Source organism: Littorina saxatilis, linkage group LG4 (genome assembly GCF_037325665.1).
Source record: "Littorina saxatilis isolate snail1 linkage group LG4, US_GU_Lsax_2.0, whole genome shotgun sequence".
In the NCBI taxonomy this organism is placed as follows: domain Eukaryota; kingdom Metazoa; phylum Mollusca; class Gastropoda; order Littorinimorpha; family Littorinidae; genus Littorina; species Littorina saxatilis.
In genome coordinates, this window is record NC_090248.1 from 49,653,145 (window position 1) to 49,666,523 (window position 13,379).

The 13,379-nt window shown below is 41.7% G+C and overlaps 2 protein-coding genes across 3 annotated transcripts in view; one reads left to right on the top strand and one right to left on the bottom strand.

The window, feature by feature from the left end:
* The window catches only part of LOC138964987 (centrosomal protein of 41 kDa-like), a 42,713-nt gene extending 31,452 nt beyond the window's left edge, over positions 1 to 11,261 (top strand). For both annotated transcript variants that reach the window (XM_070337110.1, XM_070337111.1), the window contains 5 exons: positions 2,480 to 2,547; positions 2,965 to 3,079; positions 4,355 to 4,564; positions 8,335 to 8,485; positions 9,001 to 11,261. In XM_070337110.1, the coding sequence (XP_070193211.1) occupies positions 2,480 to 2,547; positions 2,965 to 3,079; positions 4,355 to 4,564; positions 8,335 to 8,441 (500 nt within the window). In that variant the 3' untranslated portion in view covers positions 8,442 to 8,485; positions 9,001 to 11,261. The remainder of the gene's footprint in view (positions 1 to 2,479; positions 2,548 to 2,964; positions 3,080 to 4,354; positions 4,565 to 8,334; positions 8,486 to 9,000) is intronic.
* On the bottom strand, positions 11,049 to 12,845 carry LOC138964988 (ribitol 5-phosphate transferase FKRP-like). Its single transcript, XM_070337112.1, has one exon. It carries the CDS (start codon positions 12,448 to 12,450, stop codon positions 11,776 to 11,778), a length of 675 nt encoding a protein of 224 aa, XP_070193213.1. The 5' UTR covers positions 12,451 to 12,845; the 3' UTR covers positions 11,049 to 11,775.
* Positions 12,846 to 13,379: the final 534 nt, after the last annotated feature.

Here is a 13,379-nt window from a genome sequence, read left to right on the forward strand (position 1 = left end):
TGGAGAAAAAAATTTCCGGGGGGGCATGCCCCCGGACCCCCCTAATAAGGCTAGGCGCTTCGCGCCGTCCACTTGACGCTTCGCGTCTTCAGTTATAAATTTTCCGCCTTTTTCACAATTTTCAATTCCCATGCCTGGTCATCTTCGACGAAACTCTCTGCTTCAAACAACAAGTCTCCACTGTCTGTAGAAATGCCTACTATGAACTGAGAAAAATTAGCTCCATCCGCCACTGCCTTTCTTCCGATGCTACAAAAACCCTCATTTGCTCTCTCGTTCTTTCAAGGCTAGATTACGGAAATGCCCTTCTTTCTGGTTCATTTGACTATCTCATTGAAAAACTGCAGAAAGTACAGAACAACTCCGCTAGATTAATCACAAAGACCCCTAAAAGACACCACATCACACCTGTTTTGAGATCCCTTCACTGGCTGCCTGTAAGAAGTCGTATTCAATACAAAATTGCATGCATTTGTTTCTCTTTCTTTCATGGTACAGGACCTGCTTATCTCTCTGAGATGTTATCAAAATATTCAAACCTCTCCTCTCTTCGCTCTGCAACAGATACCAATGTACTTAGTAAACCAAAAAGAAACAGAAAATCAACTAACTATGGATTTGAGAGATCCTTCAAGTACCAGGGACCTCTTGTCTGGGAGAAAATCCCCCGGAGCATTAGGGATTCCCAGTCACCATCTGCCTTTAGAACAGCCCTCAAAACACACATGTTTAAGTTAGACCTCTGAAGGAGATCCCATGATCGGTGAGTCATCGGCGCTGCCACGTGTATTATCTACTAAAGTGTGGCGTTCATGAGGATGTGTATGTGCCTGTGTGTGTTGTACTAGAATAACGTATGCGTACATGGAATGACATTGCGGGTTACCTGAACATTGACAATGACGAAAGAAAGATTGTGTGTGTGAGTGTGTGCGCGCGCGTGTGTGTGTGTGTGTGTGCGTGCGTGTGTGGGTGTGTGTGACCATGTTTGAATTTATTCGGATTTAGTTCTCTTTCCTTGTTTGTATTATGATTGTGTAAGTGTAAAGCGCTCTGGGCTCGTCACCACGAGGTTTACGCGCTATATAAGTAATCGTTATTATTATTATTATTATTAAGTTTACAGTTGCTACTTGCCTTGCTTCCGCTAGGATGGATATATCACTCCCCTACCTCTTTCCATGCAAACACACGCACATACATGCACACACGCACACACACACACACACACACACACACACACACACACACACACACGCACATACATGCACACACGCACACACACACACACACACACACACACACACATCACTCTTGCATCTTGCCAATTATGGAAGAAGGGAGGTAATTTCTCATGTGTGAAGAGTTTCTATGGGACAAGCAAATAATGTATATGTACATTTTGTTGTCTTACTGTAATTTTTTTTTATTAACTGAAGTTATTTTAAAGGACACCACTGAATAATCTCTACCCCCCTCAACACTACAGCCCCTAAAAAAGAGAGTGAACTTCACTTTAAACCTTTATTACACAAATGTCCACAAAGCAGATGTGATAATAAAACATGTGCCTTGAATGATTTTCGCTTTATTTAAAGTTACATTTTATTGCATGCGTTTAGGCCTCTGGTGGACATGTGCCAGTATAAAGTCATGATTTTTTGACTCACATGCGAAGCAAAAGTGAGTCTATGTACTCACCCGAGTCGTCCGTCCGTCCGTCCGTCCGGACGTCCGGAAAACTTTAACGTTGGATATTTCTTGGACACTATTCAGTCTATCAGTACCAAATTTGGCAAGATGGTGTATGATGACAAGGCCCCAAAAAACATACATAGCATCTTGACCTTGCTTCAAGGTCAAGGTTGCAGGGGCCATAAATGTTGCCTAAAAAACAGCTATTTTTCACATTTTTCCCATTTTCTCTGAAGTTTTTGAGATTCAATACCTCACCTATATATGATATATAGGGCAAAGTAAGCCCCATCTTTTGATACCAGTTTGGTTTACCTTGCTTCAAGGTCAAGGTCACAGGAGCTCTTCAAAGTTGGATTGTATACATATTTTGAAGTGACCTTGACCCTGAACTATGGAAGATAACTGTTTCAAACTTAAAAATTATGTGGGGCACATGTTATGCTTTCATCATGAGACACATTTGGTCACATATGATCAAGGTCAAGGTCACTTTGACCCTTATGAAATGTGACCAAAATAAGGTAGTGAACCACTAAAAGTGACCATATCTCATGGTAGAAAGAGCCAATAAGCACCATTGTACTTCCTATGTCTTGAATTAACAGCTTTGTGTTGCATGACCTTGGATGACCTTGACCTTGGGTCAAGGTCACATGTATTTTGGTAGGAAAAATGTGTAAAGCATGTGAGTCGTATGGGCTTTGCCCTAATTCTTGTCTGTTAACTGGTAAAGGTGTTATTTATTTAAATGTGTTACCTTTCTTTTCTTCTGCTATTTCAGCCCAGAGCTACCCAACTGCCATGCTTGCCCGCTCAGTGAACTACGAGTCAAAAGACATGCTGCGATTTGTATCCTTTCATTCACCAGTTTATGATTCATAATTTACACTACCAGCAAGAATCAGTAATAGATGTGCACAAAGTTTTGTCATCATGTGACTCACGGTCATAAGTGCACAATACCAGAACCATATAAGACTTGTTTTGAAACCAACCCTGCCTCTGGCGGTTATATGTAAAAAAAAAAAAAAAAATTAACATAGGAAGAGGAAACTCACTTGTTTTGCAAATTGCACAGGCAAATGTGGGTAAATTTCAAACACTGAACAACTCTTATTTTTTGCATTTTAAACAGTGGGCTATATTATGGACTCAAAAGGGCAACAAAAGCGAAGAAATAAACACAGGAACAAAGTTGCTCATGTCTCAATCCGGAGAACAGTGTTGCAGTGCACAGCATGCTGTTTGTTCCTTAACCCCAGGCAGAAAAACCAGGAAGGCAAAATCATTATTATGTATGACAATGATGAAAGCATGGCCCCCAGGGCAGCAACAACGTTAGTGGAGAGAGGGTACGAGAACCTTTTCATGCTGTCAGGAGGTGAGATATTGTTTGTGGTGTTTTTAGTGCTAATGGTCCATAATTATGGACTACAAGAGACACTATGGATGCAGACCAACACTACTATACTAACCTCATGGATGGCATTTGTGACCCGTTCTCACAAAAGGGGGCCTAAGTCGGAATTTGGATATTTGAAGTTATGCATATCACTGGAAACTGCATTTAATAAGCTTTAATTTGATACCAAAAAGAAGTTTGTGTGAAAAAAATTGCGGAAGTTAAGTAAGTTACAACCGGACCATGTTCAAGGACGCCATTTTGAGAAAATCACGATTTTTTCCTTCCCTAATTATAGTGTTGTGAGCGAATTTGTGTTTGTGAAGACATAATTAACACATTTAAATAATAAAACTCAACGGGCGGGGATATAGCTCAGCCGGTAGCGCGCTGGATTTGTATCCAGTTGGCCGCTGTCAGCGTGAGTTCGTCCCCACGTTCGGCGAGAGATTTATTTCTCAGAGTCAACTTTGTGTGCAGACTCTCCTCGGTGTCCGAACACCCCCGTGTGTACACGCAAGCACAAGACCAAGTGCGCACGAAAAAGATCCTGTAATCCATGTCAGAGTTCGGTGGGTTATAGAAACACGAAAATACCCAGCATGCTTCCCCCGAAAACGGCGTATGGCTGCCTAAATGGCGGGGTAAAAAACGGTCATACACGTAAAATTCCACTCGTGCAAAAAACACGAGTGTACGTGGGAGTTTCAGCCCACGAACGAAGAAGAAGAAGATAAAACTCAACAAAATATTTCGGAATATGAAAGATTAGGGTATAAAGAGGTCAGAAATGCAAAAAAATGGAAATCACCCAAGTAGGCCCTCACTGCCTTTCCCAGCCGATAGCTCGGAACGGCTCGCTGCGACTTAGGCCCCCGTTTGTGAGAACGGGTCACATTTATCTTTCCACTTGCACAAATACTTGTCTCCACCCGGCTTTCACTGAGATACATACAAATACGTACCTGTGCCCATTTACACACAAAAATGTAAAAGGGAAAACATCTGCTCAGAGTATACCCACTTACACACAAATGTGTACGATTGGAAAACACTTTTTTTTAAACAAACAAGAAAGAAAAAAGCTTAAATGCTCGGATACAAACTAAGAGAGACAGCCACATATTTATTGACACCAAAATGGAATACACAAAAATGGCATCGTTCACATCTTGTAATTTCTCAGATTGAGATGATAAAGTTAATGTGATTTGATTCATTTGATTTGAAACTGTATCTACGTCTACCGTGCAGGCCTGAAAGTGGCAGGCAAGGTATTCCCCGACGGCCTGCTGACAGGGACACTACCGCTCTCTCTGATGGAGCCTCCTAACCCCAAGGCCAAGAACCACCCGGTCACAGCACGAGAATCAGCCGACAAGAGCAAGTCGGACTTCACTATGCACGACCTCGACTGTCTCGTTACCTACATGGACTCTGCTCTTAGCGACAACAGCAGTGGAAGTGAGTGATGGGAGTTTTGTTGTTGTTGCCTGGTTCTGTTCAATGTCGTCCTTAATTAAGCCTGAGGTTGATTTCTCGAAGATTTTGCAAATTCTTTTTTACAAAAAACTCTGTGCCAAAGCTCTGTGCATGGAGCTTCATGAAGGAGACTTCTTGTACCGTACTTTCCGGGTCATAAGGCGCGACTTTTTTCCTCGAGTTCGACCCCTGCGTCTTGTATAACGAAGCGTCTAATCCGTGTATGAAATACGAAAAAAATCAAAGAGACCGCCTGAGTACCAGTCAAACAACTTGTGATAATGCATGTTTCAGCTACTAGGTACTGCCCTGGCCAAGTTTCCTCGAGCTCTCAAGCCACCCAGCTATCACAATGCCTGCCTTTGATCTGGCCGCACACACAGAGCACACATAATTATTTCCACTCTGTTAAACTCGGTCACTGACCGGTCACTGACCCGGTGCAGGAAGTATTTCCTCTCTCAGATATGACAGGGGAACCACCTCTCATGGCAAAAACTGGGTCATTGACCCCTGGGAAGAAGGTCGTGTCTATAAACAAGGCCACCCAGCTATCACAATGTCTTTGATCTCGCTGCACACACAGAGTTCGACTCTGTTAAACTCGGTCACTGACCCCGAAGCAGGAAGTGTTTCCTCTCTCAGATATGACAGGAACCACCTCTCATGGCAAAAACTGGGTCATTGACCCCTGGGAAGAAGGTCGTGTCTATAAACAATGGACCTGGCTTTGATCTCGCCGGCTTATTTTCATTCTTCGACTACCGGTATACTTTTTCAATTTTGGTGCGCCCTATCGGCCCCCTGCGTCCAATGGGTGACTGGATTACAATTTTTTTTAAAAAGAAGGGGGTGCGTCTTAGATAACGAAGCGCCTTGTCACCCGGAAAGTACGGTAGTCTACTTTGCTCAGTTGATTTACTGTATCATGGAACCTGCAGTCTTACTCTTTCTTTCTTTATTTTCTTTATTTTGTTTTCATCAGCGCACTCAATCTGTGCAGGAAATGTTGGTTATGGATCTGTTCTGACTTGTAAAACATGCTCAAAGAACTAAGCCTATAATGAAAAGAAAAAGAATTTGTTTCTGGTCACATAGCTATTGGTGTAGGTAGATTTCCTTTGTTTTATGCATGAAAGTCAGAAATAAAAGTTGCTTCCATTCACTCAGTGACATTTTTCTTGGGATAGGGCGTATGAACTAAAGAAAGGCAAAAACTTTTAACTGGGTGACGAAAGCTTGTATCACTATCAATAACATTTATTTGAAGCCAGAATAACTTATCAATAGCTACAAATGCAGTGTATTGCTTGTTTGATTGCCCTGTCCTTTGTCTTTCTCTGTTGAATTTATTTGATTAATTTATTTGTGGTATTTTGCCTAACGTTCCTGCAGAATAGTGCCAAAGAAAAATGTGAGCGAAAGGGAGATAAGTGAAGGTAAACACAGCCTGTGAGCATTCCTGAAATAAAGGCTATGCAATATGTGTTTTTATGGTTTGTGCATTTTAGGTTATGAAACTCTGCCATGCTCATGTGACTGACCGTACTTTGCTCTGTGCTATAGATCAGCTTTCTCAAAGACATTTTGCATTTATGTGAACTCTGCAACAGTCAGCTAGAGGATGATACTTGACCAGACCTCATCCTGAACTCAGGTCAAAATGAGTTCGGCTCATTCTCTCCCTGACAGGATGCCTTGAGTTTCCTTGTCTGGCAAGGAAACCGATTTTTTTTTTTTACATATTTAGAGCTATTTGTAATGTATTATTGATATAAGCAGATTCGCGATCGTCGATAATGATTTTTGACTCACATGCGAAGCAAAAGTGAGTCTATGTACTCACCCGAGTCGTCCGTCCGTCCGTCCGGAAAACTTTAACGTTGGATATTTCTTGGACACTATTCAGTCTATCAGTACCAAATTTGGCAAGATGGTGTATGATGACAAGGCCCCAAAAAACATACATAGCATCTTGACCTTGCTTCAAGGTCAAGGTCGCAGGGGCCATAAATGTTGTCTAAAAAACAGCTATTTTTCACATTTTTCCCATTTTCTCTGAAGTTTTTGAGATTCAATACCTCACCTATATATGATATATAGGGCAAAGTAAGCCCCATCTTTTGATACCAGTTTGGTTTACCTTGCTTCAAGGTCAAGGTCACAGGAGCTCTTCAAAGTTGGATTGTATACATATTTTGAAGTGACCTTGACCCTGAACTATGGAAGATAACTGTTTCAAACTTAAACATTATGTGGGGCACATGTTCAGCTTTCATCATGAGACACATTTGGTCACATATGATCAAGGTCAAGGTCACTTTGACCCTTATGAAATGTGACCAAAATAAGGTAGTGAACCACTAAAAGTGACCATATAAGCACCATTGTACTTCCTATGTCTTGAATTAACAGCTTTGTGTTGCATGACCTTGGATGACCTTGACCTTGGGTCAAGGTCACATGTATTTTGGTAGGAAAAATGTGTAAAGCAGTTCTTAGTGTATGATGTCATTGCTATGTAAAGGTCAAGGTCAAGCATGTGAGTCGTATGGGCTTTGCCCTTCTTGTTCATGGTGTTTTGTAATTTTTAAATTACAAAGGAATTGATATGTAAGACAGTTTCAAGCGAGCTATTTTTTGCGGCTGTATTTACTGTGCAAACAACTCTAAATATGGCAAAAGTGTCACGTGATAATCAACCGTTTGGTTTCGGCGCTCACTGGAGCAGACGATTTTTTCTGTAACCAGTTGACAGTGATGAAACCATATATTACGGTCTCCTTCCGGCAGCAGTCCCAAAATTTCGACTTGTTTTGACCTTAGAACAATGTCTTTATCATAACTGTGAAGAACAGAACGGAGATCACTGATCACTGTGGAAGTCGGCCAATCTGCAATCATTTTCGTCTCGCAAACACTGATCTCAAATTTAGATCAGTGCTCGCGAAAAACATATGGGAGATAACTCTGTATTCTTATTTTGATAGATTCGCGTAGGACTGTAGCGTCCGGTCAGAGAGACAACTGGCAATAGCCGTGGAGCGATGCTTATCAGAATGACTTGACCTCAGCAACAGTCAGCTACATGATGATACTTAACTGTGTGTTATAGGCCAGCTTTCTCAAATATATTTTGTATACATGAGACCTCTACAATTGTCAAATTGGTGAAACTATACTTTGTTGTGTGTAATAGGTCAACTTTCTCAAATATATTGTGCATTTATGTGATCTCTGCAACAGTCAACTTGATGATACTTTGTTGTGTGTTATAGGTCGGCTTTCTCAAATATATTTTGTATACATGAGACCTCCACAATGGTCAAATTGATGACACGTTGTTGTGTGTTATAGGTCGGCTTTCTCAAATTTATTTTGCATACATGAGACCTCAACAACGGTCAACTTGATGATACGTTGTTGTGTGTTATAGGTCGGCTTTCTCAAGTATATTTTGTATACATGAGACCTCTACAATGGTCAAATTGATGACACGTTGTTGTGTGTTATAGGTCGGCTTTCTCAAGTATATTTTGTATACATGAGACCTCTACAATGGTCAAATTGATGACACGTTGTTGTGTGTTATAGGTCGGCTTTCTCAAATTTATTTTGCATACATGAGACCTCTACAACGGTCAACTTGATGACACGTTGTTGTGTGTCGTAGGTCGGCTTTCTCAAATATATTTTGCATACATGAGACCTCTACTACGGTCAACTTGATGACACTTTGTTGTGTGTTATAGGTCGGCTTTCTCAAAGATCCAAAGGGCCATCAGGCAGGAGGTCCACAATGTCATCTCTATCATCATCCACAGGCATGTCTGGGGCAGCGCGGCCTCCGTTCAAATAGTCTTTCGCCATCCATCTTCACTCTTTCTCTCCACCGAGCAGCACGTGAGTAATTATATTGTTTGAGGGGTTAAAAATCAACAGTTAAAAATTATCCTTTTTGCAGGGTGTGTGTTTTGGTTGGAGGTAGAGTAGCAGAGTTGGGTAGGGTAAAATGGGTGTTGAAGGAAGAAGGAAGATGCGATTTTTCTGTCATATCACTACTGTGTGTGTGTTTGTGTGTGTGTGTGTGTGTGTGTGTGTGTGTGTGTGTGTGTTTGTGTGTGTGTATTTGTGTGTGTGTGCGCGTCTGTGTGTGGGTGCATGTGTGTGTGTGTGTGTGCTTGTGTGTGTGTGTGTGTGTGTGTGTGTTTGTTTGTGTGTGTGTGTGCGTGTGTGTGTGTGTGTGTGTGTGTGTGTGTGTGTGTGTGTGTGTGTGTGTGTGAGTGCGCGCACGCACTCGCGTGCAAATTTACACATTCAAGCCCCCACAGTCATGAAATGCATGCATTAGTGTGAATGTATTGGAGAAAAAACATATGGTAAAAGTGTTCATAATGGCTTGTTGTTCCTCTCAACAGGTCTATCAAGGGACATGTCCGTCCATCCAGCATAAGAAAGCAGGGGAGCTAGCTTAAGTCCCGGTCATTTCGATGTGTTCTGGAGTATTTTGTGCTTGTTTTGTGGTGGATCATTTCAAGTTATCATAATTTGATTGGCACATTGACCACCACTTCTACTGGTGCTAGAGACGGCACAATGGAAATTTAAAATATTTCCTTTGATGGTGAGATTTCTGTTCACGCATGTGTAAATGTTATCAAAAAGAAAGTTATTATCTTTAGATGTTCAGATTTCATGGTTAAAATTCAATAACATTCAAGTTCAAATCAAACTGTGTCCACTTTTCTCCATTTTGATGGAAAGTGCTTTGTTAGCATCAGTATTATCACTTTATGTACTGTAGTATCATTTCCCTCCCAAAGGAATATCACTGTGTCTCTTTGGGCAAGTTGTGAAGACTAGTTCAAGGGAGATAACTTACCTGAGTGCACAGCAAGTGTTCCATGCACAGTGTGGAGTTACTTTTTCCTGATCTACACAAGCGTTGTTGCCCTTTTTGTCGGCCTGTAACTGGATGTGAGCATTTGTTGTCAGCATTTGTTGTCAGCATTGTTATTTTCTGAACAACACGATTAATTCACACAACCCAGTTCAGATTATGATCTGACAAGACTTCCTGGAATTTTTCCATCACTGCATGACCTTAAATTTATGTTAAGTTTAGGTATGTATTTTCCATTCCTGTTTGGGTTACATTAGTGACTGTCTTTTTCACCAGCCGTCCAAATGTGAAATCTAGGGCTATTTTTGGCAATTAGAAGATGAGTTCATTTACACTTTGTTGTGTCACATAATTGAGTTTCACTTTGGAGCTGCTGTCAAAATCACCTGCAAAGTAGACTGAGGAGAGAACACAAGGATTTAATCTTGTTTACTTTTTGCCTTTCCCAGTGCATCTTGAATAAATCAAAACTGTGATATACTTTTTCATGTTATTTGTTTCTGAAGAAAGTAAGAGGGTGAATTAATAATATCCAGGTTAGTTTGGTCTCATGACAACTTTTTTTTTCCTTTAGAGAAGCTAAAGTAACTGCATAATTTTCAAACTGATTGTAATATTTGTGTGTCATATGCATTCCTCAAAAACACATTGCAAACTTTTTTTTAAAACATGTGTGAGCTTTCAACCGTGTGTAATGCAAGATAATGCTGAACCTCATACAGCAGGATTTTACTGGAAATATCTGTGCATTTAATTCTGATCTGCAGAAGAATGTGGTCAGTAAAATGACCGCATTCTATGCTTCTTAAGCTATATGTTACATTTTGCAGTGCTAAAGCACTTGGATGTTCACTTCTCTCAGACTTCATTTCATATGCAATAGTTACATATACATTCCTGCAACAAATTGCCATTATTGATTCTGGCGATGTACCATTTTGCTACAGAGTCATTTTGCCGTCCATAAGATGTGTTTGAATAAGTTCTGTAGACTTGTCTTGTATACATGTAGTAGTTATAAGCTAATGTCCAATAACATGTAAATCAACAATTGTGAAACTGATGGAATGTTTGGTTGTTTTAGAGTGTGCATGGCCTGGTGTGTGTGTGTTTGTGTGTGTGTGTGTCTGTTTGTGTGCGTGTGTGTGCGTGTGCGTGTGTGCGTGCGTGCGCGCGTGTGTGTGTGTGTGTGTGTGTGTGTGTGTGTGTGTGTGTGTGTGTGTGTGTGTGTGTGTGAGAGCAAAAGATTTATTTTATGTTTTTGTAAGAATGTTTTTTTTTTCTTCTTTACACAATATTTATCTTTGATATCAGTGTTACAGGCAGGTACCTATGGCATTTTGAAGATCACCTTTTTTGAATGTTGTGTCATGTGTAACTTATTTAATGTTTCAGGTAACTATTGCTAAACTATGGCAGTTACTTTTCACACACAAAAATTGAACAGCTAGGAATCATCTCAGTAACTTGTGTAGATTATCTTTTTTCTTGCTAGTCATATATTGTCTTAAGTGTTTATCATACTTTTGAGTTTCTGCACATCAAGTTGGTTTGAATTTATGATATAAACTTGTCAAAATGAAGACCCTTTTCCAAGATCCCTGAAGTGTATGTCTGGTTGAAATATATGTCTGTGTTAGGTGAAATTAGAATTGTAAATCACACGGAAGAACCACTGTCTTAACAAAAATGTGTTTAGAACTCCAAGATTCTTTCACTATTTATTACAAAATGTATATAGTTCTTCATGTTGTAAAATAAATTTAAATACAAATACTTCAATGTGTGTGTGTGTGTGTGTGTGTGTGTGTGTGTGTGTGTGTGTGTGTGTGTGTGTGTGTGTGAATTGTGTGTGTGAATTTGTTGCTGTACTTTGTACATTTGTCCCAAGAATAATTTGTATGGATATACACACCTGTTATTCTAAGACATCAAGCACATATCAAAAGGTCAAAACATGACTTTTAGACTGAATAGCTGTAAAGTACCCAATCGAATTGGACATTTCCTTGTCACAGTAGTGTTAGGAATGAAGAAATGCAAGCAGAACCATAAGGACTGGCAACAAATATACAAATTCAAGAATTATTGGCACGGACAGAAATAACCATGATAAAAAAAAAACCTAGACAGAGTCCTAATTGCTTACCCTCTTGGAGAGAGAGATGGCAAGCACACGGATGCCTGTTTTGGTAATCATTTTTTTATCACAATTTTAGTGCAACTAAACATGTAAAACTACATAAAAGGAATAGTAGGCTTTGCTAAACACACACACACACACTTGATATCACGAGCACTGTGGCGAGCTGTCTACCAACACCCAGCTAACGCCGACACCATTCCTCACAAGTGTTTCGTTGCACGCAATCTCGCCGAGCGGCACGTGCTGCACAAAAGGATAGACTGACCTCAGCGCGTCACACGGCACTGTCTTCACCTCTCTGGCGTCCTTGGGCTGCTCTCGCCGATGACTGTGTTGACCGATGGCGCACTGAGTCAGGTTGTAGGTCAGGTCCAGCATTTTCTTCGTCTCTCGGGGAGCCTGCAGCGTCATCCCGTGGAAGGGGCGGGGCTTGGTGGGCAGGATCCAGTCTTTGGGAAACACGTACTCGGGGAACATCTGGCGCTCGCGCTCCCACACGTGCGTGGCGTTCTGCTCGTAGAAGCAAATGTCCACGAAAGGCCACTTCCAGGAGAAGGGGAAAATCTTGCTCGCTTTCTCTGAGTAAAACTTCCAGCTGACTCTAGCGCGTTCTTTGAAGCCAAACCCTCGTGGCACCAGGGCTTTCAAGGTGTGACGTAAATCCTGGAGACGCGTGACGTCAACAGATATATCTACATCATCGTCCCAGGGCACCATGCCGTGGTGACGCCAGGAGCCGATCAAGGTGCCCCCGTACAGGAAGTAGGGGATGGTGGCGGCGTGCAGAGCCGTGGTCAGCACGTTCAGTGTCTCCAGCATCACACGCCCTTCCCCAGCGCTGACAGCTGGCCGGAACACCTGCACGTCAGAGTCGTTGCTAGAAAACTGAAACCCAGGGCAGTCTGGTCTCACATCCTCGCTTGCTGGCTTCGTGGACCTTCTTGCTGGGGTCACTGGTGTAGCGAAGATATTGTTTGGAGAATAATTTGTCAAGCCGGTCACTGGTGCAGCTAAGATATTGTTTGGAGAATGATTTGTCAAGCCGGTCACTGGTGTAGCGAAGATATTGTTTGGAGAATAATTTGTCAAGCCAGACGAGCCGTTAAGTACATAGATACCGACACAAAATATGGACACAGAAAGAAAACATGTGGTCCACCTTCGCCGGGTGTGTCGAAAACCGCAAGCCAGCAAGATCCGTGCTTGATAGAGAACTACCAGGGGCGGATCAGTTGCTTTGTAAGGGGGGGGGGGGGCACTTTGAATCGAAAGTGAATGTGATGGGCGCGAAGCGCCCGAATTTGCTAGGGGGGTCCGGGGGCATGCCCCCCCCCGGAAAAAAATTTGGCCCAAAGAAGCAAAATGGTGCCATCTGATCTTAGAAATGGTCATAGAATCAGCATAGAAAAATCTTTTTTTTTCTTCTTCTTTTTTTTTTTTTTTTTCGGGGGGGGGGCACGCCCCCCCCCCCCCCCCCCCCTCGTCCGCCCCTGACTGCCATTATGTCGTCCCGGTAGATAACGCTGATACTCATGAACAACAACTGCAACAACAAGTGAAGTTTAAATGAAAGCAGTGTTAGAATATGTGGTTCATATGTATCGAATCATTTTTTTCATAGCATCAATGAATGTTTATATTCCTCCTTTCGGGACCAGGGCTCGAAATCTGGCGATAGTAAAATAAGTGTCCGACACAGAACATCTAAATCAAGGCTCAGCATACTGCATCATTTCCTTCAAAAAATC

What these genes read in the sequence shown, in the direction of transcription:
- LOC138964988 (XM_070337112.1), bottom strand. Translation starts at nt 12,450, where the DNA reads ATGCTGGAGACACTGAACGTGCTGACCACGGCTCTGCACGCCGCCACC.